Raw genomic sequence first — 19,748 nt, forward strand, 5'->3', positions numbered from 1 at the left:
AAGACTTTCTATACCAAATTTATACTCCTAAAGAAGCTTATGATGATCGTTGTCCTCTATTATCTCTAAATAGGAGCTCCCCACTATAGGACTTCTCTTAACATATAAGATGTCCACGTCATCCGGGAGGCCTGCATTTTTTCCTTCTCATCTATACCTATGCGTTTATGAACCAAATCTTACCGTGTGACCCTTGACTTGAGATCGTGCCAAATCTCACCGTATGTCTTCTCACCTTCACATTCCAATTTCCAAGCACAACCTCTTCCACTTCTCATCATCTTCTCCCGTCATAATTCTTTCATTACTCTCCAGCTTCCCCCGTCCACCCCCTTCTCTTAGCAACTGCCTCCAATCCACTTCCCGTACCTGCATCGACATGGTTTGCTCATGCATAAGCCGGTGGGTCTGTGCTTCAATCTCAAGTCACCTCATCGATGAGGCCTAGGCTCTTTATCGGTCATCTTGCCACCTCCATCGTTCGTCCGCAGGTGTTCTTGATGCAGTCGTAGTTTCCCATCTTGGGTGAGGACTGATGACTTTCAAGGTTGACTCTAAGAAGAATGGTTCCTCCTGCCGTATTCTTATTCATCTAATTGAAACCGAGAGTTATTGAGGTGGATAGTTGCTGGTGCAAGGAATAGCCAATCTATCACATATCATTGCAGGTCCTCTTGAATTTCTCCTACAGTTTTCCATCTGTTTGACTTATCCAATAATTAAGAAATGAGGTGACAGTCACATACCTTCAAGAGTATCACGCAATGCACAACCTTGGTAAGTACAAAAAGCTTATTTTTCAATGTTGTTGTGATTACATTATAGTAGGGATAAAGGTTGCAGGTGCAAGGAATAGCAAATCTATCACATATCATTGCAGGTCATGTTGAATTTCTCCTACAGTTTCCATCTATTTGATTTATCCAATAATTCAAAAATGAGGTGACACCGACACGCCTTCAGGAGTATCACACAGTGCACCACCTTGGTAAGTACAAAAATATTTTTTTTCAATGTTGTTGTGATTATGGGGATAAATGCAACATGAGATTATTTTTCAAAAATGATTTATCCCTTAATGCTAAATGCGAGTATTTTATTTCCAGCGCTAGATCTGTAGGATAACGTTGCATAGAAAACAAAAATTTTCCTACCGCGAACACGCAATCCAAGCCAAGATGCAATCTAGAAGACGGTAGCAACGAGGGGGTATCGAGTCTCACCCTTGAAGAGATTCCAAAGCCTACAAGATGAGGCTCTTGTTGCTGCGGTAGACGATCACTTGCCGCTTGCAAAAGCGCGTAGAAGATCTTGATCACGATCGGTTCCGGCGCCACGAACGGGCAGCACCTCCGTACTCGGTCACACGTTCGGTTGTTGATGAAGACGACGTCCACCTCCCCGTTCCAGCGGGCAGCGGAAGTAGTAGCTCCTCTTGAATCCGACAGCACGACGGCGTGGTGTCGGTGGCGGTGTAGAAGTCCGGCGGAGCTTCGCTAAGCTACGCGGGAAATATGAAGTGGAGGAGCAAAGCTAGGGTTTGGGAGGGGGTGGCCGGCCACTCAAGGGGGGCGGCCAAGCTATGGTCTTGGGGTGGCCGGCCCCCTCCCTTGGCCCCTCATTATATAGGTGGATCCCAAGTGTTGGTGTCCAAGTCTTCGAATAAGACCCGAAACCAAAACCTTCCATAGGAGGGGGCAAACCTAGCCCAACTAGGACTCCCACCCAAAGGTGGGATTCCCACCTCCCATGTGGGGGGTGGCCGGCCCCCTATGGTGGAGTCCAATTGGGACTCCACCCCCACTAGGGCTGGCCGGCCATGGAGGTGGAGTCCCTTGTGGACTCCACCTTCCTTGGTGGTTTCTTCCGGACTTTTCTAGAACCTTCTAGAACCTTCCATAGAACCTTCCGCGACATTTTATTTCACATAAAATGACATCCTATATATGAATCTTATTCTCCGGACCATTCCGGAACTCCTCGTGATGTCCGGGATCTCATCCGGGACTCGGAACTATTATTCGAACTCCATTCCATAATTCAAGAACTACCATTTCAACATCCAACTTTAAGTGTGTCACCCTACGGTTCGAGAACTATGCGGACATGGTTGAGTACTCACTCCGACCAATAACCAATAGCGGGATCTGGAGATCCATAATGGCTCCCACATATTCAACGATGACTTTAGTGATCGAATGAACCATACACATATATTACCAATTCCCTTTGTCTCGCGATATTTTACTTGTCCGAGGTTTGATCTTCGGTATCACTCTATACCTTGTTCAACCTCGTCTCCTGACAAGTACTCTTTACTCGTACCGTGGTATGTGGTCTCTTATGAACTCATTCATATGCTTGCAAGACATTAGACGACATTCCACCGAGAGGGCCCAGAGTATATCTATCCGTCATAGGGATGGACAAATCCCACTGTTGATCCATATGACTCAACTCATACTTTCATTATACTTAATCACAGCTTTATAGCCACCCATTTACGCAGGTGGTGTTTGGTGTAATCAAAGTACCTTTACGGTATAAGTGATTTACATGATCTCATGGTCATAAGGACTAGGTAACTATGTATCGAAAGCTTATAGCAAATAACTTAATGACGAGATCTTATGCTACGCTTAATTGGGTGTGTCCATTATATCATTCACACAATGACATAACCTTGTTATTAATAACATCCAATGTTCATGATTATGAAACTAATCATCTATTAATCAACAAGCTAGTTTAAGAGGCATACTAGGGACTTCTTGTTTGTCTACATATCACACATGTACTAATGTTTCGGTTAATACAATTCTAGCATGATATATAAACATTTATCATAAACATAAAGATATAAATAATAACCACTTTATTATTGCCTCTAGGGCATATCTCCTTCAGTCTCCCACTTGCACTAGAGTCAATAATCTAGATTACATTGTAATATACCTAACACCCATGGCATACTGGTGCTGGTCATGCTTTGCCCTAGGGAGAGCTTTAGTCAACGGATCTGCTACATTCAGATCAGTGTGTACTTTGCAAATCTTTACTTCTCCATCTTCGATGTACTCGCGAATCGAGTGGTAACGCAGCTTGATATGCTTCAGCCTCTTGTGTGACCTTGGCTCTTGTGCATTGGCGATGGCACCCATGTTATCACAAGAAATGATTAATGGGTCCAATGCACTAGGAACCACACCGAGCTCTACAATGAACCTCTTCATCCATACCGCTTCGATGAAGCTTAAGCCGCTATGTACTCGATTCTGTTGAAGACTTCGCCACCGTGCAATCGCTTCGAGCTTGCCCAGCTTATCTGCAGCACCATTCAATATAAACACGTACTGCATTGTGACTTAGAGTCATCGGGATCGGTGTTCCAACTTGCATCGGTGTAACCGTTTACAACGAGCTCTTGGTCACCTCCATAACAAAGAAACATATCCTTAGTTCTTTTCAAGTACTTCAGGATATTCTTGACCGCTGTCCAGTTGTTCCATTCCTGGATCACTTTGATATCTGCTAGTCAAACTAACAAGGCATGTGTCGTATCCGGTCTAGTACATAGCATGGCATACATGATAGATCCCATCGCCGAGGCATAGGGGATGTTACACATCCTTTCTCTTTCTTCTGCCGTAGCCGGTCCTTGAGTTTTACTCAATACCTTGCCTGGTAACATAGGTAAGAACCCTTTCTTACTTTCGTTCATTCTAAACTTCTTTAGAATCTTGTCCAGATATGTACTCTGTGATAGCCCTATTAGGCGTCTTGATCTATTTCTATAAATCTTGATGCCTAATATATACGATGCTTCACCAAGGTCTTTCATTGAAAAACTATTATTCAAATAAACCTTAACATCGCTTAATAGTTCTATATCATTTCCGATCACTTATATGTCATCTACAGATAATATCACGAATGATACAGAGCTCCCTCTCACATTCTGGTAAATACAGGCCTCTCCATGAGACTGTATACACCCGAAGTCTTTGATCACCTTATCAAAGCGTCGGTTCCAACTTCTTGATGCTTGCTTCAGTCCATAGATTGAACGCTGAAGTTTGCATACTTTGTCAGCATTTTTAGGATCGACAAAACCTTTGGGTTGTACCATATACAACTCTTCCTCAATGTCTCCATTAAGGAACGCCGTTTTGACATCCATCTGCCAAATCTCATAATCGAAAAATGCAGCTATTGCTAACAAAATCCTCACAGATTTTAGCTTCGCTACAGGTGAGAAAGTCTCATCGTAGTCAACTCCTTGAATTTGTCGGAAACCCTTTGCGACAAGTCGAGCTTTATAGACAGTAATATTACCATCAGCATCTGTTTTTCTCTTGAAGATCCATTTATTCTCGACAGCCTTTCGGCTATCAGGTAAGTCTACCAAAGTCCATACTTTGTTATCATACATGGATCCCATTTCGGATTTCATGGCTTCTTGCCATTTGTTGGAATCTAGGCTCATCATCGCTTCTTCATACGTCGCAGGGTCCTCATCATTGTTATCTACAATCATGACATTTAGACAAGGATCATACCAATCAGGAGTGGCACGTTCCCTTGTCGATCTGCGAGGTTCAGTAGTTTCCTCGTTCGAAGTTTCATGATCATTATCATTAGCTTCCTCTGTTTCCGGTGTAGGCGGTACAGGTACAACTTCCCATCGCGCTACTCGATCAACGAGTATAGATTCATCAATCTCATCGAGTTCTACTTTTCTTCCAGTCACTTCTTTAGTGAGAAATTCTTTCTCAAGAAAGGTTCCATTCTTAGCAACAAAGATTTTGCCTTCGGATCTGTGATAGAAAGTGTACCCTATAGTTTCCTTAGGGTATCCTATGAAGACGCATTTCTCCGCTTTGGGTTCTAGCTTGTCCGGTTGTAACTTCTTTACATAGGCTTCGCAACCCCAAACTTTCAGAACGACACTTAGGTTTCATATTAAACCATAATTCATACGGTGTCGTTTCTACGGATTTTGATGGTGCTCTATTTAAAGTGAATGCGGCTGTCTCTAATGCATAACTCCAAAATGATAACGGTAAATCAGTAAGAGACATCATACTACGAACCATATCTAAGAGAGTTCGATTACGACGTTCGGACACACCGTTTCGTTGAGGTGTTCCCGGTGTCAATTGTGAAAGTATTCCGCATTTCTTTAAATGCATGCCAAACTCATAACTCAGATATTCACCTCCACGATCAGATCGTAGAAATTTGATCTTCTTGTTACGTTGATTTTCTACTTCACTTTGAAATTCCTTAAACTTCTCGAAAGTTTCGGATTTATGTTTCATGAAATAGATATACCCATATCTACTCAGATCATCTCGTGAAGGTTAGAACATAACGATAACCACCGCGCGATGCTACGCTCATTGGTCCACATACATCGGTATGTATGATTTCTAATAAGTCGGTAGCTCGCTCCATCATACCAGAAAATGGAGTCTTTGTCATTTTTCCCATTAGACATGCTTCGCATCTATCAAGTGATTCAAAGTCAAGTGATTCAAGTAATCCATCAGTATGGAGTTTCTTCATGCGTTTCACTCCAATATGACCAAGACGACAGTGCCACATATAAGTAGAATTATCATTAAGTTTAATTCGCTTAGCATCAATGTTATGTATGTGCGTATCACTACTATCGAGATCTAACAGAAATAAGCCATTCTTTTGTGGTGCTCGACCATAAAAGATATTATTCATAAAAATAGAACAACCATTATTCTCGAGACTTGAATGAATAACCGTCTTGCATTAAACAAGATCCAGATATAATGTTCATGCTCAACGCAGTACATAATAGCAATTATTTAGGCTTAAAACTAATCCCGAAGGTAGATGTAGAGGAAGTGTGCCGATCGCGATCACATTGACCTTGGATCCATTTCCAACGCGCATCGTCACTTCATCTTTCAGCGGTTGTCGTTTATTCTTTAGTTCCTGCTTTCGAGTTACAAATATGAGCAACCGAACCAAGATCAAATACCTGTGTACTAGAACGAGAACTAGTGAGATAAACATCTATAACATGTATATCAGATATACCTTCTTTCTTCTTCTTGACAAGGCCGCTCTTCAGATCAGCCGGATACTTGGAGCAATTACGCTTCCAGTTGTCCCTTCTCCTTGCAAAGAATAGCACTCAAAGCATCGTGCTTAGGGCCATTCTTAGGTTTCATAGGAGGCGTGGCAGCTTTCTTGCCACCCTTCTTGAATTTTCCCTTAGACTTGCCCTGTTTCTTGAAACTGGTGGTCTTGTTGACCATCAACACTTGGTGCTCTTTCTTGATCTCAATCTCAGCAGCTTTTAGCATGCCAAAAAGTTCTTGTAACTCCTTGTTCATGTTGCATATTGTAGTTCATCACAAAGTTCTTGTAACTTGGTGGCGGTGATTGAAGGACACGATTAATCCCGATCTGTTAGGAATCACTATTCCCAAGTCAATGAGTTTCTTCGCATGCCCGGTCATGGCGAGCATGTGCTCACTAACGGAGCTGCCTTCTTCCATCATACAAATGAAGAAATGTTTCGATGCTTCATAGCATTCCATCGCCGCATGAGTCTCGAATATAGCTTTCAGCTCATTCATCAACTCATGAGGATCATGGTGCTCAAAACGTTTTTGAAGATCGGATTCCAGATCGCACGGGATGGCACACCGAACTTGAGAGTACCGAGTTTTCCGAGTCGCGTAAACAGCTTTTACTTCATCGGATTCATCTTCTGCAGGAGGGTCACCTAGCGGTGCATCAAGCACAAATTGCAGATTTCCGCGAGAGGAAGATCCTCACATGACGGAACCAGTCGGTGAAGTTGCTACCGTTGCTCTTAAGTTTCTCTTTCTCTAGGAACTGATTAAAATTGATTGGGGACGCCATCTCTACAACATATATTTGCTATAGTTTAGACTAAGTTTATGACATATTGAGTTCAAATTTTAATTCAACATAATTAAAAACCTAAGTGAACTCCCACTCAAAACAATATCCCTCGCATTGTCTTAGTGATCACACGAACCAAATCCACCGCACCTAAACCCGATCATCACGAGAAAAGGTGTGATTTCAATGGCGAACACTCAAAGTGTTCATCATATCAACCATATGATTCATGCTCTACCTTTCGGTATCACGTGTTCCGAGACCATGTCTGTACATGCTAGGCTCGTCAAGGCCACCTTAGTATCCGCATGTGCAAAACTGTCTTGCACCCGTTGTATGTACTTATCGAATCTATCACATCCGATCATCACGAGATGCTTCGAAACGATAAGACTTGATAACGGTGCTACTAAGGATGAACACTTTATTATCTTGAGATTTTAGTGAGAGATCATCTTATAATGCTACCGTCGCGATCTAAGCAAAATAAGATGCATAAAAGGATTAACATCACATGCAGTTCATATGTGATATGATATGGCCCTTTTGTCTTTGCGCCTTTGATCTTCATCTCCAAAGCACGGACATGATCTCCATCATCTTCGGGCATGATCTCCATCATCGTCGGCGAAGCACCAAGGTCAATGGCACCGTCTTCATGATTGTCCTCCATGTAGCAACTATTACAACTACTTTGAAATACTACTCAACATGAAATTTAAAGACAACCATAAGGCTCCTGCCGGTTGCCACAATACAATAATGATCATCTCATACATATTCATCATCACATTATGGCCATATCACATCACCAAACCCTGCAAAAACAAGTTAGACGTCTCTAATTTGGTTTGCATATTTTACGTGGTTTAGGGTTTTCGAGAGAGATCTAATCTACCTACGAACATCAACCACAACGTTGATACTAATGTTTTCAATAGAAGAGTAAATTGAATCTTTACTATAGTAGGAGAGACAGACACCCGCAAAGCCTCTTATGCAATACAAGTTGCATGTCGAACGAGGAACAAGTCTCATGAACGCGGTCATGTAAAGTTAGTCCGAGCCGCTTCATCCCACTATGCCATAAAGATGCAAAGTACTCAAACTAAAGATAACAAGAGCATCAACGCCCACAAACCATTGTGTTCTACTCGTGCAACCATCTATGCATAGACACGGCTCGATACCATCGTAGGATAACGTTGCATAGAAAACAAAAATTTTCCTACCGCGAACACGCAATCCAAGCCAAGATGCAATCTAGAAGACGGTAGCAACGAGGGGGTATCGAGTCTCACCCTTGAAGAGATTCCAAAGCCTACAAGATGAGGCTCTTGTTGCTGCGGTAGACGATCACTTGCCGCTTGCAAAAGCGCGTAGAAGATCTTGATCACGATCGGTTCCGGCGCCACGAACGGCAGCACCTCCGTACTCGGTCACACGTTCGGTTGTTGATGAAGACGACGTCCACCTCCCCGTTCCAGCGGGCAGCGGAAGTAGTAGCTCCTTCTTGAATCCGACCGCACGACGGCGTGGTGTCGGTGGCGGTGTAGTAGTCCGGCGGAGCATCGCTAAGCAACGCGGGAAATCAGAAGTGGAGGAGCAAAGCTAGGGTGAGGGAGGGGGTGGCCGGCCACGCAAGGGGCGCGGCCAAGCTAGGGTCTTGGGGTGGCCGGCCCCCTCCCTTGGCCCCTCATTATATAGGTGGATCCCAAGTGTTGGTGTCCAAGTCTTCGAATAAGACCCGAAACCAAAACCTTCCATAGGAGGGGGCAAACCTAGCCCAACTAGGACTCCCACCCAAAGGTGGGATTCCCACCTCCCATGTGGGGGTGGTCGGCCCCCTATGGTGGAGTCCACTTGGGACTCCACCCCATCTAGGGCTGGCCGGCCATGGAGGTGGAGTCCCTTGTGGACTCCACCTTCCTTGGTGGTTTCTTCCGGACTTTTCTAGAACCTTCTAGAACCTTCCATAGAACCTTCCGCGACATTTTATTTCACATAAAATGACATCCTATATATGAATCTTATTCTCCGGACCATTCCTAACTCCTCGTGATGTCCGGGATCTCATCCGGACTCCGAACAAATATTCGAACTCCATTCCATAATTCAAGAACTACCATTTCAACATCCAACTTTAAGTGTGTCACCCTACGGTTCGAGAACTATGCGGACATGGTTGAGTACTCACTCCGACCAATAACCAATAGCGGGATCTGGAGATCCATAATGGCTCCCACATATTCAACGATGACTTTAGTGATCGAATGAACCATACACATATATTACCAATTCCCTTTGTCTCGCGATATTTTACTTGTCCGAGGTTTGATCTTCGGTATCACTCTATACCTTGTTCAACCTCGTCTCCTGACAAGTACTCTTTACTCGTACCGTGGTATGTGGTCTCTTATGAACTCATTCATATGCTTGCAAGACATTAGACGACATTCCACCGAGAGGGCCCAGAGTATATCTATCCGTCATCGGGATGGACAAATCCCACTGTTGATCCATATGCCTCAACTCATACTTTCCGGATACTTAATCCCACCTTTATAGCCACCCATTTACGCAGTGGTGTTTGATGTAATCAAAGTACCTTTCTGGTATAAGTGATTTACATGATCTCATGGTCATAAGGACTAGGTAACTATGTATCGAAAGCTTATAGCAAATAACTTAATGACGAGATCTTATGCTACGCTTAATTGGGTGTGTCCATTATATCATTCACACAATGACATAACCTTGTTATTAATAACATCCAATGTTCATGATTATGAAACTAATCATCTATTAATCAACAAGCTAGTTTAAGAGGCATACTAGGGACTTCTTGTTTGTCTACATATCACACATGTACTAATGTTTCGGTTAATACAATTCTAGCATGATATATAAACATTTATCATAAACATAAAGATATAAATAATAACCACTTTATTATTGCCTCTAGGGCATATCTCCTTCAAGATCTACTTAAGGAGATTATTTTATTGTTGTTGCAGATTCATTCTCTCTGTCCTGAAGCTCTCTAATGGAGTTGCAGATCTGTTCTCTTTGTCTTGAAGCTATCTAATGGATTTTGGCAAGATTACACTACTCAAAGGAAATTGAATGCGCTGTAGGGAAGACAACATGCGACATCGACCATTTCCTGGGGTACGTTGAGGGCATAGAGCCCCTCCTCATCAAGCGAGTGGCCTAACTATCCATGATATGAGATATTTCCATCTTCACTATGTCATTAGACGTTTTTCCTAACTACTGAAACCATCCATTGGTTTCTTATGAATCTACATTTTCTTTGTGCACTGTGGGACAATGCACTCTACTTGTGTAGATGATGATTTTGGTATTTCTTCTTTTCTTTTGTTTTTTTTTTAAAACTCTTCCTTTCTTTTGTTGCTTTCGGCAGAATCAACAAGTTTATTTACACAATTGTAATTTACTACTGTTTGATTGTTCAACTATAAGCAATGTTTTGACCGCTATACAATTTTTATTTTTGTGCCTTTTCTTAATCCTATTCAACATACCGCTGGCGCCTTTGCTTGTCCGCCGGGGGTAACTTAAAATACCATCGGCGAGTAGGGAGGCGCCGGTGGTACCTATTACCGCCGGCGAGTATGGCAAAGCCCTAGGGGTAATGTCCCATTACCGCCAGCGAGTATGGCAAAGCGCTAGGTGTAATGTCCCATTACCGTCGGCGAACACGGCAAAGCGCTAGGGGTAATGTCTCATTACCGCCGGCGAACACAAACCCGCCGACGGTAATGAGTAATTTCTAGTAGTGACTAGAGAGGGGCGATAAGCTTCTTGGGAGTGTGTCGACACTCGGCACAACTGCTCTCTTCCAATCTACTCCACCAAATACGGCGTTGACGATGTTGTGGTGGTGGCTTTCTAGTCTTTGTTTTACCATATATGCGATTAGATTTAATTGTGTATGTGTCTGTGATACTGGGTGATTGATTAAGAGTTAAATCCACCAGGAGTCATCAAACTTGTTGAGCAAAATCACTTTGGTTATTGTATAACAGGAATACGAATTTACGGTCACTGAATACGTGTCAGAGCTTCACACAGTCACCGCTCATCGTATTTGCTGATTTGGCAAGCTGCACGGCCCACTGTCAGCTTACTTAACACGGAAATAAGAACACCCAGCTAGATGAGGGCGTTTTTGCAAAAGTGCGATGCCCATAGCAATCCCCTTCCCCTCTTGGCGATGAGCCCGTGCAGCCGCCTGCTGCCGCCCCGGCCGATGCTGACCGTCCCCAGCACCGCCGATATCCAGCGAGGATCCGCCTCAACCTCCTCCACCTATTTTCCTACTTCTCGACGCCTCCCTACACCTGCTTGTGCCCCCATGGCTAACCCTAACCCTGTCTGGGCTTGGTCACCGGCGCAGCTCACCGTGCTACCGTGGCTCCGGTCCGCCGAGTCCCAACGCCGCCCCAGATGAAAGGAGGAAGACAATGTAGGACTCTCGAGACAGATTAATATTTAGCTCAACAACACTCAAATCATCTGCTTAAGAAAAACAAAAGCCTAATATTATATCATGGATGCAGTTTAAGATAGAAGACTGATGTATCTACGAACCAACTTGGCATCTGCAAGGTATGCAGTGAGCCAATACATATTAACATAGTAATATAGTTGGACAAAGTATAGGCTGCCAATTGGTGTTATACCTGATCTCAAATGCATGAATTGGCGTTGGGAAATACAATGATGACGAAAAAACCAAGTACAGTACATAACAAACTGAACCGATTTTGTATTGGTAAGAGCAGGGGAGCAATTTAGAGGAAACTAAAATGCTATACGTAGTTTGAAATAGAGATAAACAAAAAGCTCTTGTATGGTTAGAAACGAAGACCAATCAGACATAAATAGTTAGAGCAATCTAGGCTCACACCATACAATTCCATTAGAATTCAGTGTTGAAGTGAAATAAATTTCGTCTAAATATAGGGGAGTGCAATATAGAGCAAAACATCCTCATATAAATTAGTATTGGCAGGCCCAAAAGAGCAGTCAGGCATAGTACATTTATTTGTGATGAACCACTGCCTTGTAGAATGATTACATTTGTCCCTGCATAAGATGGCAATGCATACATTCCAGAGCAGAAATGAAAGAAATATGGTCTAATACTGTAATGACTGAACCTGATTTACTTCCAGGACAAAAGTAAATCGCAAAAGGCCAAATAAACTCTGCAAGGGCAGGTGCGCAGTGCAATTTTCACATGAAAGAAAGTTCATTACCAGTTGCTCACTGCAATTTCCAGATTGAAAGAAAAGTGAGAACATCGGCGCTGGCCTTCTGCCCGTCGTCAGCAAGGTTGTACACATGCACCTCATCAACGCAGGTCTTGGTGGCCACGGCGACGCCACAAGCACCGGGAGCGGAAGATGGACACGGAGGAGGGCAGGAAGACGCCGCCCTGGGCATTTCAGAGTTAGTATTCGTAGATACATCAGTCTTCTATCTTAAACTGCATCCATGATATAATATAGTTACCTGATAGAATGTAAATCAATTTGGCTTCCAGCTACCTGAATTATGTACTGTTACTCCACACTTCCCTGCTACACCTATATCTGAATACTAGTTGTGCATTGGATCAGCACAACAGTGGCAGATGATTTGAGTATTAATTCGTGAGGTAAGATTTTGTAAGCAAGACATTAGACTTTTGTTTTTCTTCAGCAGATGATTTGAGTGTTGCGAAGCTAAATATTTATCTGTGTTGAGAGTCCTACAGTTCTTCCTCCTTTCATCGGGTCGGCGCTGCGACTCGGCGGACTGGAGCCACGGTGGCACGGTGAGCTGCGCCGGTGACCAAGCCCAGGCAGGGCTAGGGTTAGCCATGGGGGCACAAGCAGGTGCAGGGCGGCATCGAGAAGTAGGAAAACATGAGGAGGAGGTTGAGGCGGATCCTCGCTGGATATCGGCGGCGCCGGGGACGGCCGGGACGGTAGCAGGCGGCTGCGCGGGCTCATCAGTCATCACCGAGAGGGGATTGCTTGAGAGAGCCAGGAAGGGCATCGCAGTTTTGCAAAAACGCCATCCTCTAGCTGGGTATTCTTATTTCTATGTTAAGTAACATGATAGTGGGCCGTGCAGCTCGCTACATCAGCAAATACGACGCTACATCGCGAGCGGTGATCGTGTGTGAAGCTCTGACGCGTATTCAGTGACCGTAAATTCGTATTCCTGTTGTACAATGATCAAAGTGATTTTACTCAACAAGTTTGATGATTACTGGCGGATTTAACTCATTGATTAATATTTCCCACAACTCAAAGAGACGAGCCTACTCTTCCTAAGATTGTTCTTCTGAAATACGAAACAAGGAAGAAGCAAAATTACACCTTGGTTTTTCGACGGAGGGTGTAGAAATTGAAATGAACCCAACAAACTGGGCATTTTCAATACCAGCGGCCAGAACAACGATGACCCCACCCGCCAGACGCCACGTGAAGCACGAGCGAGCCTCGCCTCAGTGTAGGAAAAGTCGGGTGCACACAGCAAACTGCAGCGAAAACCTTTTGCTCCTTTTGCGTCAGAAATGAGAGCTCCAAATTAGTCCTCCTTTTCCTTCAGACTAAAAAAAAGAAGATTCCAATTGGTCGAACCAATCCAGCCGCAACCTTGGCTTTCCGGTCTCCTCCTCCCCCAATCTATCCGGAGCTCGCGGATCGAGGGACGCGACTCGCCGCCGCGGCCTGCTCCCCGGATCAGCGCCGTCGCCGGCCGCCGATCGGAGAGCGAGCGGCCCCCCTTTTCCCTGGAGATGGACGGCCTCGGGGGCGGGGGAGGAGGGGTGCACGGCTCCCGGAGGAGCATGTCCTCGGCCTACGGCACCAGGAGGAGGGCGTCCACCGCGGACAACGGATACGACGCCGCCGCTCCCAGGAGGGCCTCCGCCACCATCTCCCGCACAACGTCGTACGTGCCTATCCCCGTCCTCCTGTTGGCTCGTTGCTATGCGTCATTTCATCACGATTGCTAGCGTCGCTGCTGAATTGGGGGCGCGTTGCCGTGTAGACACGGGGAAGCATATGGTGGTATTTGTATGGAATAGCTTTCTGGTCACGCCTTATTTGTCCCTTAGCCCTTCCAGATATTTGTCCCTTAGGCCAATGCTAGATTTGATTTCAACGAGCCCCTGAAGCATACTAGGACACGTTAATTTCAGTCTTTGCATCAGCATGGCCGATAAAGCTGTCAGTGGCAACTTGCAAATTGCATTCATCAATTTGATGGTAGCCATATGCATGCTTGTGGAATTTAAATTCAGTACCGTAGTCAAAATGTTTGCGATGCAAAGTACATAAAACCGAAATGCATGCGAACCAAGTAACCAGAACCTGTTGCTTCCCTCAGGACGTTGACTGGGGAGAGAACCGTCAAGAGACTGAGACTGTCCAAGGCACTGACGATACCAGATCACACATCTGTACATGAGGCTTGTCGGAGGATGGCCGCGCGTAGAGTTGATGCCGTGTTGCTGACGGACTCCAATGCGTTGCTCTGTGGGATCCTTACTGACAAGGTGAGGTAGATCTTTCTTCTCTTCAGCAGATCAAGGCGCTGGCAGGTCGACTCTCATTTCTAACTATGTGATCTGTTCTGTTGGCATGGCTGGTACCAGGACATAGCCACAAGGGTTATTGCTCGTGAACTGAAGCTAGAAGAGACACCAGTTTCGAAGGTCATGACAAGAAACCCTCTCTTTGTTCTCGCAGAAACTCTTGCGGTTGAGGCATTGCAGAAGATGGTACAAGGTTTGTGAATCTTTCTCGCGATTATTTGGCTACCTTCTTACAGGTTCTGGTAATGTTGCCTGAAAAACTATGACTGTGATTCCAGGCAAGTTCAGACATTTGCCTGTGGTGGAGAATGGTGAAGTCATTGCACTACTGGACATAGCCAAGTGCCTATATGACGCTATTGCACGAATGGAAAGGGCAGCTGAGAAAGGAAAAGCAATTGCTGCTGCTGTTGAGGGTGTAGAGAAGCATTGGGGGACATCTGTATCTGGTCTGTAGTCTCTTACCAGCTGCTTGTGTGATAAACAGTACTGTGTCTATGTGAGGATTTGGCTCTGCAGTTTGCCTTCTTAATGCCGTTTTACATTTTATTTGCAGGCCCCAACACGTTTGTTGAAACTCTTCGAGAACGGATGTTTAAGCCAGCACTGTCCACCATTATATCTGAGAATTCAAAGTAGGTAATATCCTATCATTTTAAAATAAATACCTTCTTAAGTATTTCAAGAATTTGACTCCCGTTACGGAACAACTTATTAGCTGACCTCAATTTCTTAGAGTGGCCACTGTTGCACCAACTGACACTGTGTTGACAGCATCAAAAAAGATGCTTGACCTGAAAGTAAGTTGTGCAGTTGTTGCGATTGAAAACAAGCCTGGGGGGATTCTGACGTGAGTGATTTTCCTCAATATTACATCACTGGTAATTTTTAAACCAGCATTGAACTGAAATCTACTTTGTTTTTTTACATCAATCAGCTCTAGAGATATATTGATGCGTGTTATAGCCCAGAATCTCCCCCCTGAGTCTACTACAGTTGAGAAGGTACTTAAAGCCAAATGGATTATTTTCATGTTCTTAACTACCTTTTTTATGTTCTTTCGTATGTTCTCTTCAACTGTCATGCCAGCATGTCTGAAACTCCTTTTGACAGGTCATGACTCAGAGTCCAGAATGTGCCACGGTTGACACTCCAATCCTTGAAGCCTTGCATACAATGCATGATGGAAAGTTTCTGCATCTGCCTGTTCTAGACACTGGTACGTGGATGAACAAGCAATGTTGTTTGATCTAATTCAATTTTTTGCGAAGTCTATTAAATTAAAATAATGTGTTGTGATCCAGATGGAAGCGTTTTAACTGTTATCGATGTCCTTCACATAACTCATGCTGCCATTGCAACAGTAAGTAACAATTTCCTTATGCTTGTTTGTGTATAAAGTATAAACACAATGGCTTGGTCCTTGGAGATGATTATTGGCAATATGTTAGTGACTAATTACTCGGTGTTTTGGTGTGAGTGAAGGATTCAATCTGTATCCTTCCTGCTCTAAAGTTGTACTCCCTCCGTTCTGTTTTAATCTACATTCTAGACCAATTTTTTATTCCATAAATCTACATTCTAGCTTTTAGTCAACAAAACACAGAAAATGAAGCGGTCATGCTCTCTCTATATTGGATGTCAATACTTATTACTTCCAATGTAGCTTGGATTGGTTGTTTACATATCTTAGTACTAATAAATACAGTACTAGTTTGCCTGATTTTTCTAGGATGTGGATTAAAATGGAACGGATGGAGTCATGGAGTATGATGGAAGTTACTAAAGCAACTTGTTACCAAAGTGTCAGATATATAAAGAGTAAAGTCTGTTTTAAACCCTGAGTTTGTAGGTGTGGTCGGAATCGAAACCCGAACTTACAATCCCTGAAATCAGCATCCCAAACTTACCAATCCCGGTCATTATTCATCTTTAGGTCGTTTCCAAACAAAGATTGCTGAATGTGGGCTGATCCATCTCTCCAAGACATCCATGGCCCACAAGTAATATGCTTCGTGCTCATCTATTCACGGCTGATTCCCCTCCTCTATGTCTCATATCTTGCGGAGCTGCACATGGACCAACTCCTCGTCATAGGACGAGTGGGGTTATCGAGAAGCATGAGGTCTTCTACCTCCCCGCTCTCCTGACTGCTCTTATCCCTCTTGTTGGCCATCGCCGTGGGCCCGTGGCTTCGCGTGCGCAGCCAGATGAGCAGCACCATTGCGAGTCCACCCTCGCAGCACCTATCCAGATGCGCCTGCGGGGCATTGGGAAGAGGTGCACATCCACCGCAGCCCATCCAGCACGCTGCCGTTCGATCCCGCGTTGCGCCACCGCCGCCATCGCCCTTGGAGGAAGACGCGCATCTGCAATGCAACTGTTGCCGCCGTGCGCTCTCGGCGGACGGAGATGCTGCCAAGAAGCTCCAAGACCACTGTGGTCGTCGTCCATCTCCTCGATTAGAAGCACCGCCGTGCCAGTGAGCTCCACGAACTACATGCTGCCCCAACCTCGCCGTCGCCAAACCACTGCGCCACGTCTCCACAAATTTTCACTACTGCACCTCAACCGGTCCAGAGATACGCGGAGGCAGTCAAGCTCAGCAAGCAGACATTTGTCGTCTCCATGGATGCCCACGGCGATGTTGCCGTCGCCTTCTATGTTGAGAAGAATGGTCCTACCTGAGATCGTGAGTTCGTGACTTGCTAAGAAATAGAGAGGAAGGGATCGCTACCACGTGAGCGAAATCCTGGTGGAAACGAGTGTTAATTGAGCATTAATCGGGAATCGGAAGTTTAGGGTGCTGATTTCAGGGAATGGTAGTTCGGGGTTCGATTCCAATCACCTCTACAAACTCAGGTTTTAAATCAAACTTTACTCATATATAAATAATATGGACCATTAGATAGGGTAGTGTATCCGCTACATAGTCTGCTAAAAATCGCTGCAGCTTAACTTACTGCCATTGCAGCCTGTTTTGTTTTTATAATTTCTTGTTGTATTCAGGTAGGAAACAGCGCAGCAACTGGCTCTGAGGCGACTTCTTCCATGATGCAAAGGTTCTGGGATTCAGCAATGTCAAGTGGGCCGCTTGATGATGATGATGACTCCAGAAGGTTAGCATCTCTTTTGCACCTTATCATTCTGATGAGACGGGTTTTTCGTGCTAAATTATTATGGCATTTCTCAGTGAAGGGTCAACAAAAGTGGCATCTGAGGCAACAGATATAGGACGATCAGCATTCTATCCAGCTTCAGGCTTATCAAACACTTTTGGGTTCAAGATTCAGGACAAACAAGGCAGGATGCACAGATTTAACTGCGGTATGCACTTTCATTTTGATTTCACGCTAAATGGAATTTGTATCATCATTTTGCCTGGTTTCATGCTCAGTATTTATACTACAGTTTGTGAGATTCATGTTTGACATTGCAAATTTCAGACACGAGCAGTCTTACAGACCTGATAACTTCCATCTTACAAAGGCTTGGCGATGACATTGATAAATTGAACCTGCCTCAAATTTTGGTACTGGCTAAGCTCCATCCTCAGCATGTACCTCTATGCATGTATCATTATGTCAATTTCTGACATTTCTTCTTCGGTGACACCATTTCACAGTATGAAGATGAAGATCATGATAAGGTCATACTTTCATCAGACGCCGACCTTATAGCAGCTGTGGACCATTCAAGACAAATCGGTTGGAAGGTAACACCGTTCATGCAAAGCTGCTCTTCCTCCCTACCAAGGGTTGGTCTAACTTACACCCTCCTCCTGCAGAGTTTAAGGTTGCACTTGGATTACTCTGGCATTGGCCGTCGTAAGCGAGGAGCCGCCTCAGCGGATTTCGAGTATGCTGGAAGGGACGCATGGGCTTCCGCGTACAGCACTGTTGCGGCTGGGGCAGCCCTGGTTGCTGGCCTTGGCGTGATGGCTTACCTGAAGAGAGCAGGCTAAGACGGCGGTCGACCACACTTTTGTCTTCATTGATGCAGGGTGTTACTACATTGAAATGACTAGAAATGACTGGTGAAAAGGAAAAAATATCGACTCAGAGATGGCCATGTGATTAATTCTTGTGAGGAAAATCAAAATCTGTAATAATGTCACGGCAATGGACTACACAGCCCGCGGACGGTGTGGATCAAATCTTGGATGTCCAGTAGTCTCCATCACCACTGGCGGAGCTATGTAGGGGCCGAACCGGGCCATGGCCCGCCCAGGTTTTTGGCAGAAAAACGATTAATTACTAGGCATTAGAATTACAACCCAACTGCAGCCCACCAGAACGCCTCTCACTCGACCCAGACGAAGAAAAAAAAAAAACACGCAACTGGAGAGAGAACCGTGGGGCTGAAATGAAACCATGGAGGCGCCTTGAGCCTTGACGAGGAATTTTGGGGGAACGAGGGGAGGCGGAGCAGGGCACCAGGAGGCACAGCAACGCCTCACCTCCGCCCCGCCGCCTCAGCCCGCAGGCACGAGCGCCGCGGTGTCACCGAGTGAGGACCAAAGCACTGACCAGCTTCTGATTCGCCGATTCGGTTTTGATGCTGTATTCTTCTCCAATTTGTCTACGGAGTATACAAATACTTTATTTTTTTCCCAAATCCGTAGTTGGCAAAATGCGAATTTGGTAGCAGGGATTTGGATTGGACTTGACTCTGTTTCCAGAATTTGTTTTCAGTTTTTTTTTTTTTTTTTTTTTTTTTTTTTTTTGAACAAAAGGGGCGCCGGGGGCGCCAGATATATTGATTCAACTCATATACAGTGTATAAAATTTGGTTTTTTTTAGCCTGGCCCGCCCTTGGTTTTCTTCGTAGCTCCGCCACTGTCCATCACCATTGTACAATGGAGTATAATTGGCCATTTGTTTGAAACAACAGTGTTCACTCACATCACTCACATCGCCCCGTCAGGTCGATGGTACTTGTGCTGCAGCTGCCGCTTTCCATGTGTGCTCGTCTGATCCTGTTATCCTGGGTACTCGTTTTATTTTTTGCGAGTGAGAGTGGACTCGTATGCTAGTCCATGTCCGAAACTAACCAAAGCAAGTTGGGCCACGGTACCTCTATCCCCTCCATGCTCCAGACGGGCCATTTTGCTGCGGATTACAGCCCAACACGGATGTGACCTGTTTTTTTTTCGAGAGCTGCATTAATTCCACAGACCAAATTACAAAAAGGGCCACTAAGAAACAAGAAA

The 19,748-nt window shown here is 44.7% G+C and overlaps 1 protein-coding gene across 1 annotated transcript; it reads left to right on the forward strand.

Moving 5' to 3' along the window:
* Window positions 1-13,525: 13,525 nt before the first annotated feature.
* On the forward strand, window positions 13,526-18,692 carry LOC127345392 (CBS domain-containing protein CBSCBSPB1). Its single transcript, XM_051371868.2, has 14 exons — window positions 13,526-13,890; window positions 14,329-14,497; window positions 14,597-14,729; window positions 14,815-14,985; window positions 15,093-15,171; window positions 15,273-15,386; window positions 15,474-15,540; window positions 15,650-15,755; window positions 15,841-15,899; window positions 17,546-17,655; window positions 17,730-17,863; window positions 17,983-18,068; window positions 18,162-18,251; window positions 18,324-18,692. The coding sequence occupies exons 1-14, from the start codon at window positions 13,736-13,738 to the stop codon at window positions 18,498-18,500; spliced, it is 1,650 nt and encodes a 549-aa protein (XP_051227828.1). The 5' UTR covers window positions 13,526-13,735; the 3' UTR covers window positions 18,501-18,692.
* The last annotated feature ends 1,056 nt before the right edge of the window (window positions 18,693-19,748 follow it).

This window comes from Lolium perenne, chromosome 3 (assembly GCF_019359855.2).
Source record: "Lolium perenne isolate Kyuss_39 chromosome 3, Kyuss_2.0, whole genome shotgun sequence".
In the NCBI taxonomy this organism is placed as follows: Eukaryota; Viridiplantae; Streptophyta; class Magnoliopsida; order Poales; family Poaceae; genus Lolium; species Lolium perenne.

Excerpts from the sequence above, each read along its gene's own strand:
- LOC127345392 (XM_051371868.2), top strand. The coding sequence starts at position 13,736 with ATGGACGGCCTCGGGGGCGGGGGAGGAGGGGTGCACGGCTCCCGGAGG. Across the intron at positions 15,387-15,473 it reads AAGCCTGGGGGGATTCTGAC|CTCTAGAGATATATTGATGC; the intron begins GTGAGTGATTTT and ends TACATCAATCAG. Across the intron at positions 18,069-18,161 it reads TGAACCTGCCTCAAATTTTG|TATGAAGATGAAGATCATGA; the intron begins GTACTGGCTAAG and ends ACCATTTCACAG.